Source organism: Lepidochelys kempii, chromosome 7, assembly GCF_965140265.1.
Source record: "Lepidochelys kempii isolate rLepKem1 chromosome 7, rLepKem1.hap2, whole genome shotgun sequence".
Lineage (NCBI taxonomy): Eukaryota > Metazoa > Chordata > Testudines > Cheloniidae > Lepidochelys > Lepidochelys kempii.
Window position 1 is genome coordinate 83,459,926 of NC_133262.1, and position 17,305 is coordinate 83,477,230.

General features: G+C 43.3%; 1 protein-coding gene across 1 annotated transcript in view; it reads left to right on the forward strand.

Annotated features, from left to right (window-relative positions):
- LOC140914824 (prosaposin-like) overlaps positions 1-17,305 on the forward strand; it is a 46,891-nt gene that overhangs the window by 12,692 nt on the left and 16,894 nt on the right. Inside the window, exons 2-4 of the mRNA XM_073353539.1 lie at positions 10,327-10,460; positions 13,389-13,463; positions 15,047-15,172. Of these exons, the coding sequence (XP_073209640.1) occupies positions 10,327-10,460; positions 13,389-13,463; positions 15,047-15,172 (335 nt within the window). The remainder of the gene's footprint in view (positions 1-10,326; positions 10,461-13,388; positions 13,464-15,046; positions 15,173-17,305) is intronic.

Consider the following 17,305-nt stretch of genomic DNA (forward strand, 5'->3'; position numbering starts at 1 on the left):
CCGGCTTGTAGGACTAGCTGGGCTGAAAACAAATGGACAACAATGATTAGCTGCTTTGCCCTTCGCTTGTATAACTGATGGAGAAAGAGATGAATAAGGGTGTCAACCTTGCAGATGAATTTTTGTAACCAGACTGAACAGTGGTATAGTTCACTGATCAGTCTGAGACCTCAATTAAAAAATAAATGGTGTCTCTTTCCCCTCTTCTCCCTCCTGCTGTTTACTTTCTTTTTTCGTCCAGGTGTTCTAAAATAGTTAACCTTTTCACTGTTACTGCCGATTTTCCACCCCAGCACTGGGACCCTGGCAGAAGGCTCAGTTGATTAGTCTTAAATACACCACTCTTAGGAAAAGTGTGTGGGAGGTTTTCTGTGGGAAACCTGAATTACTAATTCCAGCCTGGAGCCTTAATCCTACCATTGATGCTTCAGTATGAGCTATGGTGCAATTCATTTTGATTTAAAATCTACCAGAGGTTAGAGAATAAAAGTAGTGAAGAAACAATTTACAACATGGGTGCTAAAGTTAGGTGCTTACAGGCCTGGTAAATGGCTTGGTTTTTCAAAGGTGCTCACTGACTACAAATCTGACTGACTTCTATAGGGCTTGTGGGTGTTCAGCACCTCTTAAAGATCAAGTCAAAAATGTAGATTCCTAAATCTGGATTCAGGGCACCTCACTTTTGGCATCCAAAGCCTGAACATTTTGGCTAGAATTTGTAGCTTGTGGTTTATTGTTAATAATATCAAACTATTTTAATTGTATTTACAGTAGTATCTTGAGGCTTCATCCCAGAACCCAGGTCTCATTGTGCTAGGCACTGTTAAAACTAATCCAAAGCCAATTTCCACAATGCAGCATTTTGAACATAAACACTGGGAAGTTTTTAAATTGCTATTGGGAGCTTTTTCTCCCTCCTGCTCCTCTCTTGACTTTTTTTTCTGTTTTTGGATTTGTCTTCTGATTTGTTTTTGAGAAGCTAAATAATACATTAAGAGCAGAAGAGAGCTATTTCTAAGGAAGCTTTTATATCTTCTGTGTGTGTAAAAAATTATAGATTTTTTATATAGAGAGATTGAGGTGTTCTCCTACTGGTTTTTGAATGTTATAATTCCTGATGTCAGATGTGTGCATTTATTCTTTTATATAGAGACTGTCTGGTTTGGCCAATGTACATGGCAGAGGGGCATTGCTGGCACATAATGGCATACATCACATTGGTAGATGTGTACACGATAACAGACCAAAAAGTGGCAATTCTTCAACAAAAAACTTCAAAAACAGACTCCAACGTGAAACTGCAGAACTGAAATTAATTTGCAAACCGGACACCATCAAATTAGGCCTGAATAAAGACTGGGAGTGATTGGGTCGTTACAAAACCTAATTTCCCCCATACTAATTTCCCCCTACTGTTACTCACACCTTCTTGTCAACTGTTTGAAATGGGCCACTCTCATTACCACTACAGAAGTGATTTTTTTCCTCCCTTGGTATCCTGCTGTTAATTGAATTGTCTCGTTAGACTGACCTAACACTTGTCAAGGCAACTAGCATCTTTTCATGTGCTGTGTATTTCTACCTGCTATTGTATTTTCCACTCCATGCATCGGATGAAGTGGGGCCACAAAAGCTTATGCCCTAATAAATTTGTTAGTCTCTAATGTGCCACAAGGACTCCTCATTTTTGCTGATACAGACTAACACAGCTACCCCTCTGAAACTCATTTTTGAGGGTTTCTGTCACTTTGCAGCCCTCAGACAACTACAGATAAATCCATATTTGTATGGTGCCCCTTTGTAACTAGACCAGTGATTGCCTCTAGAAGCTCAGGGCGTATGCTCCCATCTAGGACAGCAAGGGAGTCTTGTTGCTAAACCTGTTTTTCTCCAGGTTGTAGCATGTCAGTATCAGTCAGAGCTCTAGGCTAACACATGAGTGTTGCTGAAGCCATTAATTGCAATCTGCACCATCCTGTCCTGGATAGATCCCTCTGGGCTTAGTTCATTGTTGCAACATCTGATAGGCAGTCCCTGACAGTCTGCCTACTCCTATGGGTGGTGTTGGGTGATGGCTTTTAAAAACTGTTGCATCTGCTGTTTCCTTGGAAGATTATTTAATGGCCCTGGTGGTGGACTGTAAAGTAATCGGGCAGACTGTTTGAACTACACATACTGCAATCCTTGGGTGCACGCCAGCCATTTTAAAGAGAACCAAATAAAATTAGAGCAAGGCTTGAAATTCCTATTGCATGTCCCAGGGCAGGTCTGCAATGCAAATATCGATGCTCTTAAAATATGATCAGTAGGGTACCTAACGCAGTACATTTGTCCTCTACCTCATATACAGAATTACTCTTGCAGCTCTGCTGAGATTTTCTTCTGCTCTCTCTCCTGCCCCTGTTGTGCTTTATGAATGTCACTGGTAGGTTTCTCTTTGAAGTATCCAAAAAGCAGAACAGATTGAGAGGTGACAGAGCAGAGAGACCAGTGGAGGACACAGATGAAAATCACAGGAATGGAAGGGGAGCTATGGGGGATCATGGAAAAGAAGAGGGGCATTCAGGAGAGAAACGAACAGGAGGGGTTGCTGCTCCCTCAGTAAGAGACTGAGGGAGACTTACAGGAGTGAGCAAGAGATGAATGAAACTTAAACCAAGGCAGTGTCTGTAAATGAAAATCAGGTCCTAAAATGAATCACAGGTATTTCTGGCAAATTCTTGGCAACCCTGTGGGGGAGAGAGGAGGTGATGGCAAAGTATTAATGGCACTTTACTGTGGTTTTACTATGAGAAGTGGCCACATAAAAACACCACCATCTGACTCAACATATCTGCTATCAGCCCACCTAATGCAGAGTGATCTGGACTTTTCTCATCTTTGTGTGTCATCAACAGAATTATTTACTAAGTACCAGTTACAGGGCCAACCTGTGCAAACCAAATGCAGGCAATAGGTTTGCATAAGTGTAACTGAGGGTATTGCTTGGCCGGCAGATTCTTTTAGTAATGGTAATAGATAAAATGTGAGCGATGAGAAGAACACAGCTTGACTTTCAGAGCCCAGCATGAGTTGGCAAGACCAACAGAAACAATATATATTTACTATACATTGCACATATTTTATAAGGAAGCTATTGGGGGAGACATGGAGGCCTATGGAAGCATTCTTACAGCATTACTTTTAGCATGCTTTAATTTCAAGACCTATGGAAGGACATTGTCTTTATTTCACAGCATTTTTGTTTCCAATTATTGGTTGATCTGAGCCTCATCTTTCTGAGAGGTTTATGGGGATGGCATCGATAATAGGCAATTGACCACTTGATGCTGAAGTCTCAGGAGAGTAAACGTTTCCCAGGAACAGGCTGGTTGCTCTACACAGAGGCATGTGTTGTGTACACAGCACAGTTGATTCCCTGAGATCTTTGTGAGCAGGCTCACTGACTTGTGTAGCTTTTGATCTAGTTAGACAATTAACTGTGTATGGTACACAACAGGGGATCTCCATAATGTCTTGGTGGAGAAATGACAGCTGTGAATTGTATGCTGAGAGCCCCTGAAAGCAAAAGGTGGAGGTCACTGAGTAAATAAGTAAACAAATAAGTAAATTTGTCACCCTATGCACTGGCTTGGCCGTCTGTCCCTGTTGTCACAATTACTAGGAACTCTGCTGGAGCCATGGTAATGGCCCACAGAGGCTGCAGGGAAAAGGTTCATTTCACAGGAGTTTTTGTTTTAAGATTTTTTTTTTTTTCATATTTCACTCATGGGAACAACATAATTAAATCTCTTTTTCAAACTACACTGTAAACTAAAAACCACCTCTGGCCCCTTTGGTCAACTACTGCTGCATTAGACTTCACAGTAGCCTGGCATCACAAAAATGCCTATGGGCTATCACAACAGAGCCGGCTGGTGAGATTTGGTTGGGAATGTGACATGACCTTCTTAAAGGTCGGTTTACAATCATATGCTCAGTGCGTTCTGCCCCTTGCTGTCCGACAGAATTTAGCACATAGCCATACTTACTATTTATTTACTTGTAATGCGGTAGCACCTAGGGACCCAGCCAGAGACGGGGGCATCATTGTGTTAGGCGATGCACAAACACAGAGCAAAAAGATAGTCCCTGTCCCAACGAGCTTACCAACTAACTAAAAGATACGAGGCACTGAGTGCATACAGCCAGGCAGATGTGGGGAGCCAAGGAAAACAATGAGACATTACTGAACAGCACGATGGGCAGTGGTCTCAGCACACCGGCTGCCTTAACCATTGTCAAGTCTTTTGTAGAGATCGCAGCAAAGGAAACAGCCTGGGACTAGCTCTGACCTGAATTCCCGAATCTCTCTTTCCCTGGCAACGTGGAGAGCTGGGTTCTGCAAAGAGTACTGGAGCTACTTTCCAAATGCTCTGTTACGTCTCTGCTCTGAGTCTTCTTCTCAGTCAGTTGGTGCTGCTGTTTCAGGTGCTCGTGTTGCTGGTGCCAGTGGAATAACTAAGGAGGCAGGTTAAATGTTGCAGGCCAAATTTATCCTTCGTGGAAGCCCATTGGAGTCAGCAGAGTGAAACCAGGGATGAATTTGGCCTTATGAGGGTTACTTTCATGACCCGCTCTCTTCAAAATGGCATATGCAGTCCCTACATCAGATCAGCACAAGCAGCAATTAGAGGAAGAGTCATCAGGCCGTAAAGAGTGAGGCCCCGCTATGTCCGTTTCTGAAGATGGGAAGCAGTACCAATTTCACTGAGTCTTTGGGTTCAGATGCAGGGGCTGGCTGTGTGCCCAGCCTTCACTCCAGTTGCTACACAGGAGATTGGAAAACCGAGGTGGGGCAAATGACATAAACAGGCGCAGGCCTGTAATCTCTTTGCCAGCATTGCCATTGTGAAAGGAAATGATTTACTACGGAGAATGAGTCACCAAAAAAATGCCTCCCGCTGAGCAAAACACAAGGGTATGGAAAACAGCCGGGAGGCTGTTAAAGTTCCATGCAGTAGCACGTTGCAAGGGTCCTAACTAGGCTTGTGAGGTGACACCTTATTGAGGCAAAGGACCTGCTGAGTGTAGGGAGTAGAACTGATGCTTTTCCTGCTGCTGTGCAGATCAATATGGTTTTATTGTAGGCTATGTTAGCACGGTAATGGCTTAAACTGGGAAGGTGATCGCTGGAGATTGGAGATTTTAATAAATTAGAATAGATTCTGTGGAAAGAAGCAAAAATTGCTGCAGACATTAAAATTGTGGGATTGCCCACCCCCCACCCCCCTCCCCACTACTTGCCTCCTGACTTTCCACTGCCTGGGATAGTAATGCACATTGGGTGGATTTAATTAAAGCTAGATGCGGGAAGTATGTTTTCTTCACACAGAACCTTTTACGTGCTCACTGTATTGTAAACTCTGAGGGCAGGGTCTTTGTCTCCTTCCCATTCTGTACAGCACTGACCACCCCTGTCAGAGCAAATACAGTACAAGGGGTGAAATTCTGGCCCCAATGAAATCAATTCTTGGCCACTACGAAGTCAATGACAAAATTCCCATTGTCTTCAATGGGGCCGGGACTTCACGCCATGTTTTCAATTTCTGTCTTGTTTATGTGAATGTGGGTAGGACACAGAGGAATCCCTAGGGATGGTGCTAAACTGGCAGCAATTCCAATGGGGTGAACCAGTGACTGATGCCCATTATCGACATTAAACACGACTTGCTTCTCATAGTTCTCTGAACCCTGGACCTGGTTGTGTTGGCTTGTGATATCAATTTGTTTCCTCTCAGTTTCACTCTCTAAATCTTCCTTCTGTACCTAATTTTTTGTCTTTGTCCTAGCTTGCATTTAACTTTCTCACTGGGCCTAAATGAATCGGGCTATTTCTAGGCAGAAGTTAACACTTACTTTGGCTTTTAAAGTAGATTCAGCATCCAGTCTCTAAGATAGGAAGCTAACCACCAAACATCACTGGTACTTGGACAGACAAACTAGAGAGGGTGGAGTTGGTATAAGTATGAGACTGAAACCAGAAGTAACCAGCAGCACATTTGGTGTGACAGTCTAGGCCAATTGAAGTCACTGGGAGTTTTGCCCTTGATTTCAGGGGGGCCAGGATTTTTAACTTGGTTCTCCACAGTCCACTTAATCTCGCTTTAGACAGCGATGCCCTCTGAACAGATTATTCAGTGATGTGCAATGGGGTTGTCACGGTTCCTCCCCCACTCTGAACTCTAGGGTACAGATGTGGGGACCTGCATGAAAAACCTCCTAAGCTTATCTTTACCAGCTTAGGTCAAAACTTCCCCAAGGTACAAAATATTACCCCCGTTATCCTTGGAATGGCCGCTACCACCACCAAACTAATACTGGTTACTGGGGAAGAGCTGTTTGGACGCGTCCTTCCCCCCAAAATACTTCCCAAAACCTTGCACCCCACTTCCTGGACAAGGTTTGGTAAAAAGCCTCACCAATTTGCCTAGGTGACTACAGACCCAGACCCTTGGATCTTAAGAACAATGAACAATCCTCCCAACACTTGCACTCCCCCTTTCCTGGGAAATGTTGGATAAAAAGCCTCACCAATTTGCATAGGTGACCACAGACCCAAACCCTTGGATCTGAGAACAATGAAAAAGCATTCAGTGTTTTACAAGAAGACTTTTAATAAAAAATAGAAGTAAATAGAAATAAAGAAATCCCCCCTGTAAAATCAGGATGGTAGATATCTTACAGGGTAATTAGATTCAAAAACATAGAGAACCCCTCTAGGCAAAACCTTAAGTTACAAAAAAGATACACAGACAGAAATAGTTATTCTATTCAGCACAATTCTTTTCTCAGCCATTTAAAGAAATCATAATCTAACACATACCTAGCTAGATTACTTACTAAAAGTTCTAAGGCTCCATTCCTGTTCTGTCCCTGGCCAAGACGACTACAGACAGACACAGACCCTTTGTTTCTCTCCCTCCTCCCAGCTTTTGAAAGTATCTTGTCTCCTCATTGGTCATTTTGGTCAGGTGCCAGCGAGGTTACCTTTAGCTTCTTAACCCTTTACAGGTGAGAGGAGCTTTCCCCTGGCCAGGAGGGATTTCAAAGGGGTTTACCCTTCCCTTTATATTTATGACAGGGGTATCTTGTATGTCTACCATACCTGGACTGATCTGGGGAACGGGGACTCGTGCTACAGCCCCTGTCACAGTAGATCAAGAAGACTCTCCATTAGATACCTACAAAATCTGGTACCTAAGGATTTAAGTCATTGTCCTGCACTCCTAAAATAAAGGAATAAAACAATAACTAGACTGTCATTCACTCTAGCCTGGAAGATTTATAGCTTATCATACCCTCCATTTTGGAATAAACTCACAATTCTGTTCCTCCCATTATATCTAATAAAAACAGGAATACTAGTTATAATAATAATACCTAGCTCATCTAGAACTCACCTGTATGAATTACTGCTCTGGTCAGGGCTCAGTAATGTGTCAATAGCTCTGACCCTCTTCGCTTTCCGCAAGGAAGGTGCGGTGTGGACCAAACCCTGGTAATTGAACTCTAGCATATATTTGGGTCAAGTGGAATTTTCTTCTTGACTTGTTGTCACTGTTGTGTTTAACATGAAATTTGCTATGTGCCGGTCCCACTCTGGCTTTAGCAAACCTCACTTTGTATATTCTGGACTTCCTGTTCTTCACCAACAGCATAGGTTGAGTTGTAATATTAAAACATGTCATGAATGTTGAGAGGGCCAAGGAAAACCAGATGTGACTAAGAGGAGGAACAAGCTAGTTGCGTAGTTTATTTGACAATTATTTATTATACCACCACAGAAGAGCCAAGGGGCAGGATGGGAGGTGTCTTCTGTCCTCCATCGCCTCCTCTCCTTGGAGTATGGGAGAGTCTGGGAAGCACAGTAGCAAATGTGCTTAAATTCTCCAATTTCCTGTCACTTCTGATTTTCCAGTTCTTGTTCTTTGCCTGTCGCAAAGCCTATGCTACCGACTTAGTACAGCTCATCTACCGAGCACTTCCATTGTTCTATGCACATGTTCCATACAAATAAAGTATATTACAAGAACATTTTTAAGGTTGGAAAGGCAATCACTCAAGTTAGGAATTGCCAGATTTGTGGTTGCCTACACAACCTTAGTTCTGCCCCCTTGCGTATATGCATTATAAGAGAGTCTTCATGATCATATAGTGTTTTTATCTACAGGAACCCTGCCTAATTCAGTGCACAGGATGGATGGTGCTCAGAGAATGAGGTAGTTTAAATATTTTCTTTTATCCTCATTCAATGAATGGTCCCATGTGTTGCTTACTAGACACCATCCACAGTATACACTGAATATGTAATTATTAATTTCTTCATGGGCTTTTCTGTGGTGTTTGATCACCGTTGTCCAGGAATACGTCACAAACATTAATGGATTTATCTTCACAACACTCCTGCGAGCTAGGAGGAGTTGTTCTCAATTTACAGATTGGGATCTGAGGCACAGTGAGATTAAGGTAAAAATTTGCAAAACTGGATGCAGTGATGTCTTCCTGTGTCTGCAGAAAGTCTGAACCAAGAGCTCCAAGAAGGTGATCACCCTGAAGCTTCAAGATGACTATTTAACTGAAAAGTTATTCACGGTTTCACTGCTGATCACTTATCCAAAACTTCCAGCTCACAGACTTATTCCACTGTCCTGAACTGCTTCTCACTGCATCTTGGCTGCAAAAAGCTCCAACTGTTCCATCCTCTACCTAGCTGTAAAAATCTTCTGTCTCTCCCCAACACCTTCTGTAATGCAGTTATCAATTGCCAATACAAAAATGTCTGGAGAGCATAAAGTATGCTGGATGCAATCAAATGAATAACTCGGGGACCGTGGCCTGGATCTCATTATTCATTTAATTAATTAAAAAACTCCTTTTTAAAATGAAACTTTAATAGATTTGCCAGTGCGCTGCAGCAGAGTGCGTAGGACCTAGAGATCCCACCACAGCATTTGGTACACACTTTTGGTATTTGTGTTAAAACTGGTTTGGTAATTCCTCAGCAGACTTAATGAGAGACACCGTAAAGGGGCCAGTTGTTAATAAACATACCTCACTAGCTTTTTGTGAATAACACATTAAGGTGCTAATTGTGAGTGAGAGGAGCTGGGCTTTTTTAACTAGAAGGGAAGGTAAGAAGTAAGTTTGACGCATCAAAGTGTGGGTTTTCCTTAGCCAGCAGGACTCAAAGGTTAAGATTCTGTGTACAGGGGAAACATCTTACTGCAGTAAATGAGGCCTTTGTTCTGGTTATGTCTTCCCGAGTCTGCAGAAAGTCTGAACCAAGAGCTCCGAGAGGGTGATCGCCCTGAAGCTTAAAGATGCCTATTTAAATGAAATTTTGTCACAGTTTCATTGCTGATCGCGTATGTGAAACTTCCTGCTGACATGCTTATCTAGAGTCTTGAACTGCTTCCCACAGCAAAACTTGATTTCAAGTCACCCTGAGGGAGAGGAAGTCATGTCTGGTAGGGTTTGGTTGCTAATGGGCTTTGGCTAAACCCTAAAGAGGTTAAAGAGCAGTTTCTGAAGGCAGGTGCTCAAGTTTGTATCTTATACAATGGCTGAGTTTCACACACTGCTGTTCAGATGCTATCCATGTGCAATGTGCACTCTTTGTCCTGAAATGAACTAGCCTGCATTGATTTAATTCTCCCCTTATGAGAATATTCTACATTGCACAGGAAAATATCAGGGAAACTTCCCTGAAGTTACTCTAGTAAGCTAGTTCAGTGCTGAAATGCATACCAGCCAGGAATGTTAGCCCTTCAATAATAGTGAAAACACTTTAATATTCTTCCTTTTCAAGGCATACTTTGTGTGAAGGAAGGCAGTGGCAGGGAATTCTGGGAGACTGAGATCTAATGGAGGAATGTTGGGACTTAAGTTTCTGGAATCCTCTTCCAAAAGTTCATCTAATTTATCTCTTTGATGCTTCCATATTCTTTTGGGTAGACTCTTACATGGTTTTTAGCATATTAGAACCAGGGGTTTCTTGTATGCTGGAGGTATAATTTAACATAGTAATTGGAGAAGGAAACAAATCAGTGTTTGGGGTGGGGGGTTAATAGGACTTACAGAGTTATGTGGGACAGCCTATGTAATACATGCTGAATTGGCCTATACTGCCGTCTAACACCTCAGGGTCAAATGTAATACAGATGTCTTAGAATGGAGACTATGGGCAAGGCCTCCACATGGAACAATGTGTGGTAACTCCTCTTCAAAGGTTGAATATCCTCTTAATTATGCAGTTTGAAAATGGACACTCTCTCTCATTGGCAGCTGTGGCGAGCCCCGTCTCCTGGCAGAAAGAGTGCACAGAGGGTCCTGAGAACTGGTGTCAGGATTTGCAGACGGCTTTGCGGTGTGGGGCTGTGGAGCACTGCCAGCAGACTGTTTGGAACAAGCTTCCCGCGGTGAGTGTGTAGTCTGAATAGGCTTGTTATCTTCTGCCATAGCCCTTGTATTCCCACGTGCAGCTCTCTGGAAAGTTCAGGCCCTACTTACAGGAATGAGCTGAAATCTGAATTGCACTTTTCTGTAACTGTTTGTGTCCTCCAAAAATTTTGTATCATGTCTTTCTTTGATACCAATAGGACTGCACGAAGTGAATGAACTAAAGGGAGAGAGTGACTGGCTGACTTCTCTCTCTTTCAGTCCCTTTGCCTTGCATGGTTCATGCCCTTTCTACAACAGGCTGCCACCAATCTAACAGACAGCCCTATTTCTTTGAAGTTTACAGGAATGAACATGTAACTCTCACACCTATCAGAAACAATGCATAATTCCAGAGGTCACATTAGGCCACTGTAAAACTTATGCTGGAGAATTTGTAGGCCTTTCAATAAAAATAAAAATAAGCTTGTGAGTATGTATAGATGCCTATGCATTTTCCCAAGAGTTCCCATGTATGGAACATTTCTGTAGAAACTGAAGATAATTGTTGGACTAGCCTAGATCTCTCTAACTACACAATTATCACTGTGTGTACTGGAAAAACTGCAACTTGCTATTGGCTTCTGTGCACATAATGAGTGAGGGTCTGATTTTCTGTTGCTCCATCCTTGCGCTTGGGACAGGAACAGGGTGGATGGTTAAGGTGTCTTTTAAGCTACTTGTATGTCCTCCATATTGTGGGGATGTTCAGGGCACTGCTCAGTCTCTGGTGTAAGCTAGCGTTATCCTTGGGGCTGCTCTAAGTTACACTCTGCTTCCCATGGCCCCTTTTCTCTGCCTCCCAAAGATTATCTGAAAAGCAGTACACTCCAGTCATTCTCCCGGCCTGCACTGACATGCCCCCAAAGTTCCCCTACACTGGGGGCTGGGAACAGGGCTGGCAAAGAGTCGTTAGACCAGTTCTGTCAGTGGGGAGCCCCTGTCTGTCAGTCTCCTGACTCTTTTAAAGTCTCTTTCTGCTGCTAGAGTAGTGTCGAGGCCTTGGTGTAAGTGGGAATTGGGCCCTGTGTACGTCAGCCGGTTAAAGAGGAAGGGGGACACCAGCTGGCTAAGCGTGGGGAAACAAGCAACAAGTGTAAAGGTCACTTTGAACTATAAAAACTGGTTTGCAAAGAGTGATGACCCTCCCACACCAGGTGTTCTCTTCCCTCAGCCTGGTGTGGGGAAAATCTGCTTTTCTATGACCTCATGACTCATCCCGACCTTGTGTTTAATTCCCTCCTTCCTCTTTTCATGCCCTATGTCACGTTGCACACCAATCACTCAGACCAAGAGACAATTTCTTTTTCACTTCCTTCCTACCCCCCTCCCCCCACCAAATTCTCCCATAGACGCAGTTAGCACTGGCTGGAGCCCTTACCTGGTCATTGCTAGACTTGTTAACGTATTGGGCTGTATTTTGTGAAGGTGTAGGACTTTAGTAAAGGAAGTCTGATACCATTTTGGAGGGTTAGCATGCTTCTTTTGAGGTGCGCTTTCGTCCTTGGCTCTTTTTAAATAATGAGCCTTTTTGATTCAGAGTTTCTCTGTGTGTTGGGGTTTTTTGTTTAGTGCCAGAAGTGCAAGTAAGGTTGGTGTATAAAGTCTGCCGGCAGGATCCCTGTTCTGACAGATTTCACAAGGCCCATCAGAGAGAGGCTCCCCCTTGCAGGTGTTAGCTGGTCCCGGGAAGTTATGTGGAGAGGGGTGGTGGTGGTGTGACACCTGGGTGGGGTCTGGGAGTGGTAGAAAGCTGGGAGCATTGGGATGGCAGATGAGATGAGATCCATTCTATAAAACTTAAGTTTTCTACATCTAAAATGTCTAGTTTCAGAGTAGCTGTATCTGCAAAAAGAAAAGGAGGACTTGTGGCACCTTAGAGACTAACCAATTTATTTGAGCATAAGCTTTCATGAGCTGCTGGTAATAGCTCACCTTACCTGATCACTCTTGTTACAGTGTGTAACAATGGTAACACCCATTGTTTCATGTTCTCTGTGTATATAAAATCTCCCCACTGCGTTTTCCGCTGCTTGCAACCGATGAAGTGAGCTGTAGCTCACGAAAGCTTATGCTCTAATAAATTTGTTAGTCTCTAAGGTGCCAAAAGTCCTCCTTTTCTTTTTGCTAAAATGTCTAGGAATTCAAAGTGTTTAACGGGATAAGACTCCATCATTCTGTCTCCTGCAGTCACCTAGGACCACTCCATGCCACTTGTTTTCTGCCTTTGTTTCATGCTCCCTCTCCTAGCCCCATCACCAGGTACCTTATACCCCCTTATATTTCCCCCCTTTCAGTCTTCTGTCCCATCTCCATGAAGCTCCTCTTCCCCGCCCATACTCCATTCTGAGATCGAGAAACATGGCTCCACATGCCACCCCTCTATCTCCAGTCCCCAATCTCCCTACTCTGTGCTTCCATCTCTTTACCCCACCCAATCTCCTGCCCCTTCTTATTTACCCTTTCTCCTCTCCCCATGCCCACCTCTGCCAGCAGCAGGTGAGTGTACTCCAAAGACCCCACTAACAGGCAAAGTAAACATGAAGATTGGAGGACAAAAAAGTGTTAAGAAAACTTTCTTGGAATAAATGATAACAGGAATTTTTGGAAGCACAGTAGCTTTAAAACTCCTTTTCTGTCCGTCCCCCTGTCCCATCCCGCCCACATACCCACAAAACAAACCTTCCCAGAAAAATTCTATCCTGGGATGAGATGGGGCATGTGAGATTTCAGGGGAATGGGGTTTTTTAGAAGTTTGGAGGAACAGAGGTTGAAACTTGGGCTTATATGAAGCTAGTTTCCTCCTTCACTATATGATACAGAGACAAGAAAGGGAAAGGAAATTTTTCATTTATATACCAACATTTAGGTCCCTCTCAAGTAACTTTTTTCTCTTTTCTATCCCCTAGAAAAGCATCCCTTGCTCTATGTGTAAAATGGTGGTATCGATGGTTGGGAAGATCTTGCAGGACAATCGCACAGCTGTAAGTAGCTTGAAGAACCCAGCAACCTTTTGGGCGTTGGGCACCAGATGCCTTTACAACTATAGCGGTGACCCAGGGAGGGGCAAGGAAGGGGGAGAATATCATGAGTGGCTTTTGTTATGAAAGACTGCTGAATTGGAATTAATTTGCAAACTGGACACCATTAAATATGGCTTGAATAAAGACTGGGAATGGATGTGTCATTACACAAAGTAAAACTATTTCCCCTTGTTTATTTCCACCCCCTACTGTTCCTCACATGTTCTCGTCAACTGCTGGAAATGGCCCATCTTGATTATCACTAGAAAAGGTTTTTTTTTCTCTCCTGCTGGTAATAACTCACCTTAACTGACCACTCTCGTTATAGTGTGTATGGTAATATCCATCGTTTCATGTTCTCTGTGTATATAAAATTGTCCTACTGTATTTTCCACTGCATGCATCCGATGAAGTGGGCTGTAGCCCATGAAAGCTTATGCTCAAATAAATTTGTTAGTCTCTAAGGTGCCACAGGTACTCCTGTTCTTTCAGTTACCTGAGTTTCACAAAGGGAGGAAAAGGAAAGCAACTGTAAGATCTTCTGTCTGGTGTAAGATCAGGATGTTCACAAAACCTGAGACTGACTTGGGGGTTGGAAGTAGATTAACACTACTATTACCTACCTGCTAGTCAGGAATTTCCCTGCAGACGTTGGTCGAGAGTGTCATGTACTTTAAGGCCCCTTTACACTGTGCTGTCTCTGGCAGTGCAAATGGTTACACTGCAGTGCAAAGGTGCCTAAAAAGGGAATTGGTGTAAGTGAGAATCATGGGATACAGGGAGGGGTTGGGCTTCAGCATCTCTAGCAAAGGGGGTCTCTTTCCCTGTATCTCCCATGGGGAGATTCAGAGCTCCTACTTACTTCTGATATGCCACTGACTTGCTGTAAAACACTGTCATTTGAATGTTTTTGTGCTTTCCTCCCTTACCCTCTTGGGTAGGAAAGTGGGTTACCATGCAGTCTCTGAAGAAGCTGCAAAGATCTGGTGTGTGATATGGCAAGGGGATTCTGGAGCAGCTATGCATCTCTCTCCCCTCTTTCCCTTTGATGCAAGTGCCATTCCATCTGGTCAGCAGTCCATCCACGTAGTCAGGTTTTTTTAGCCTCCTTTCTTATCTCTATTTGGAATTTGGGTGTCTATGAAACAGAGAGAACAGATAGTGGATCTCCTGGATTGTATTTTATAAGCTAGAGAGCTTACTTCTTATGAAGCCTTTAAATCTATAGGAATTCTTTCTCACAGTGACAGGTCTTGCAAGAAATCTTTCTCTTACCACAATGTAGTAGGTGCCAGCACTGGCATTCTTTCATCCCCCAGAAGATCTGGGACTGTCTGTTTTTAAATTTGGGACTGGAGAAATAAACATATTTCATACATCCATACTCCAGTTCTGCTGAAAGTCTGTCTTCCCCCAGTGTGGAGCTTAAGAATTTGCCCAGATTTTCCATAGTCTCTCCTAAGAATGTGAAGAACTTACACATCTTTTTGTCATGGTGTATGTGAACACAACCCATAACACTCCCCTCTTCTCTTGTCTCCTAGGAAAGGATCCGTGCTTTCTTGGATAAGTCATGCCAGCACCTTCCTTTCCAAGACTGGTCAGTCAAATGCAAGAAGATGGTGGACACTGGCATGATAATGATCGTAGAGCTGAGCAAACAAGTATTGGTAATTGTTTGGGGGAAAAACAATGATACAGATTTATGATGTAAAACTACTAGTTAAGTTACAGCAAGATAAAGAAGTATGGGCTGGATGAATGGACTATAAGGTGGTTAGATAGTTGGCTAGATTGTCGGGCTCAACGGGTAGTGATCAATGGCTCCATGTCTAGCTGGCAGCCGGTATCAAGTGGAGTGCCCCAAGGGTTGGTCCTCGGGCCGGTTTTGTTCAATATCTTCATAAATGATCTGGAGGATGGTGTGGATTGCACCCTCAGCAAGTTTGCAGATGACACTAAACTGGGAGGAGAGGTAAATACGCTGGAGGGTAGGGATAGGATACAGAGGGACCTAGACAAATTGGAGGATTGGGCCAAAAGAAATCTGATGAGGTTCAACAAGGACAAGTGCAGAGTCCTGCACTTAGGAAGGAAGAATCCCATGCACCGCTACAGACTAGGGACCGAATGGCTCGGCAGCAGTTCTGCAGAAAAGGACCTAGGGGTTACAGTGGACAAGAAGCTGGATATGAGTCAACAGTGTGCCCTTGTTGCCATAAAGGTCAATGGCATTTTGGGATGTATATGTAGGGGCATTGCCAGCAGATTGAGGGATGTGATCGTTCCCCTCTATTAGACATTGGTGAGGCCTCATCTGGAGTGCTGTGTCCAGTTTTGGGCCCCACACTACAAGAAGGATGTGGAAAAATTGGAGAGAGTCCAGCGGAGGGCAACAAAAATGATTAGGGGACTGGAACGCATGACTTATGAGGAGAGGCTGAGGGAACTGGGATTGTTTAGTCTGCGGAAGAGAAGAATGAGGGGGGATTTGATAGCTGCTTTCAACTACCTGAAAGGGGGTTCCAAAGAGGATGGATCTAGACTGTTGTCAGTGGTAGCTGATGACAGAACAAGGAGTAATGGTCTCAAGTTGCAGTGGGGGTGGTTTAGGTTGGATATTAGGAAAAACTTTTTCACTAGGAGGGTGGTGAAACACTGGAATGCGTTACCTAGGGAGGTGGTGGAATCTCCTTCCTTAGATATTTTTAAGGTCAGGCTTGACAAAGCCCTGGCTGGGATGATTTAGTTGGGGATTGGTCCTGCTTTGAGCAGGGGGTTGGACTAGATGACTGCCTGAGGTCCCTTCCAACCCTGATATTCTATTCTAAGTTGACTTTCTGCATTTTTTGTCCCTTTTCAGACAATAATAATGTATAATACGGTAATAGGCTTCTGAAAGAGCATATAAGCAGATTCCAGACCAATACATTAATTTCTGTAATAAAAAACCAAAATCTTTAGATAGCTGATAAAACAAATTCTTCATTTACCTGCCAAGATTTGAATTCAGGGCCCTATTTGACCTGCAGCAATTGATGACACCATTAAAACCAAAATTAAGGAATGGAGCCTTAAAACAAAATAATTTCTGCTTTTTTTTAACACTAGAAATATGAGGAGTGTCAAGGCCTTCTCTGATTTTGCAGGAAGACATGTTGGAGGTCTCAGGAATGTAGATGCAGGACCAGCTCTAGGCACCAGCAAAGCAAGCACATGTTTGGGGTGCACAATTCCAGGGGCGGCATTCCGGCCACCTTTTTTTATTTTATTTTATTTTATTTTATTGCTTGGGCAGTTGCACTCTCAGAGCTTGGGGCGGCAAAAATCCTAGAGCTGGCCCTGTGTAGATGTAGAACTCTCTTGGACCTTAGCTGGGGGTAGGGGGGTTTTGAGTTTTCCAAACTTCCTTCTCAAAGGGCTTCTCAGTCATTTAATTTTTTTAACACTCTGAAGAAACTCCCCCTCTCAGTTAGTCAGGTTTCATGTCCTCGTTACTTCTGATATCACGATGTTCTCCAGCTACCATGGAGACTTCCAGGGTAGACAACACCAGCATTTCTAATATTAAAAAACAAACTTCCCAGGCCTCTTCATACCTCATAATGAAGCAAAAAGGGGCACAAATGCCTCCTTTCCCTCCTTGCAGGTTAGTGTTAGTGAGGCCACTTACCATTAGAGCTGGTCAAAAAGTTTTGTGATGAAAAATTACCTTTCGTAGGAAATAGATATTTCTGATTCCTTCAAAATCCTTCATTTTTTTCTCCAGTGAAACAAAAATGTTTGTTTAGTTTAATTTCAAT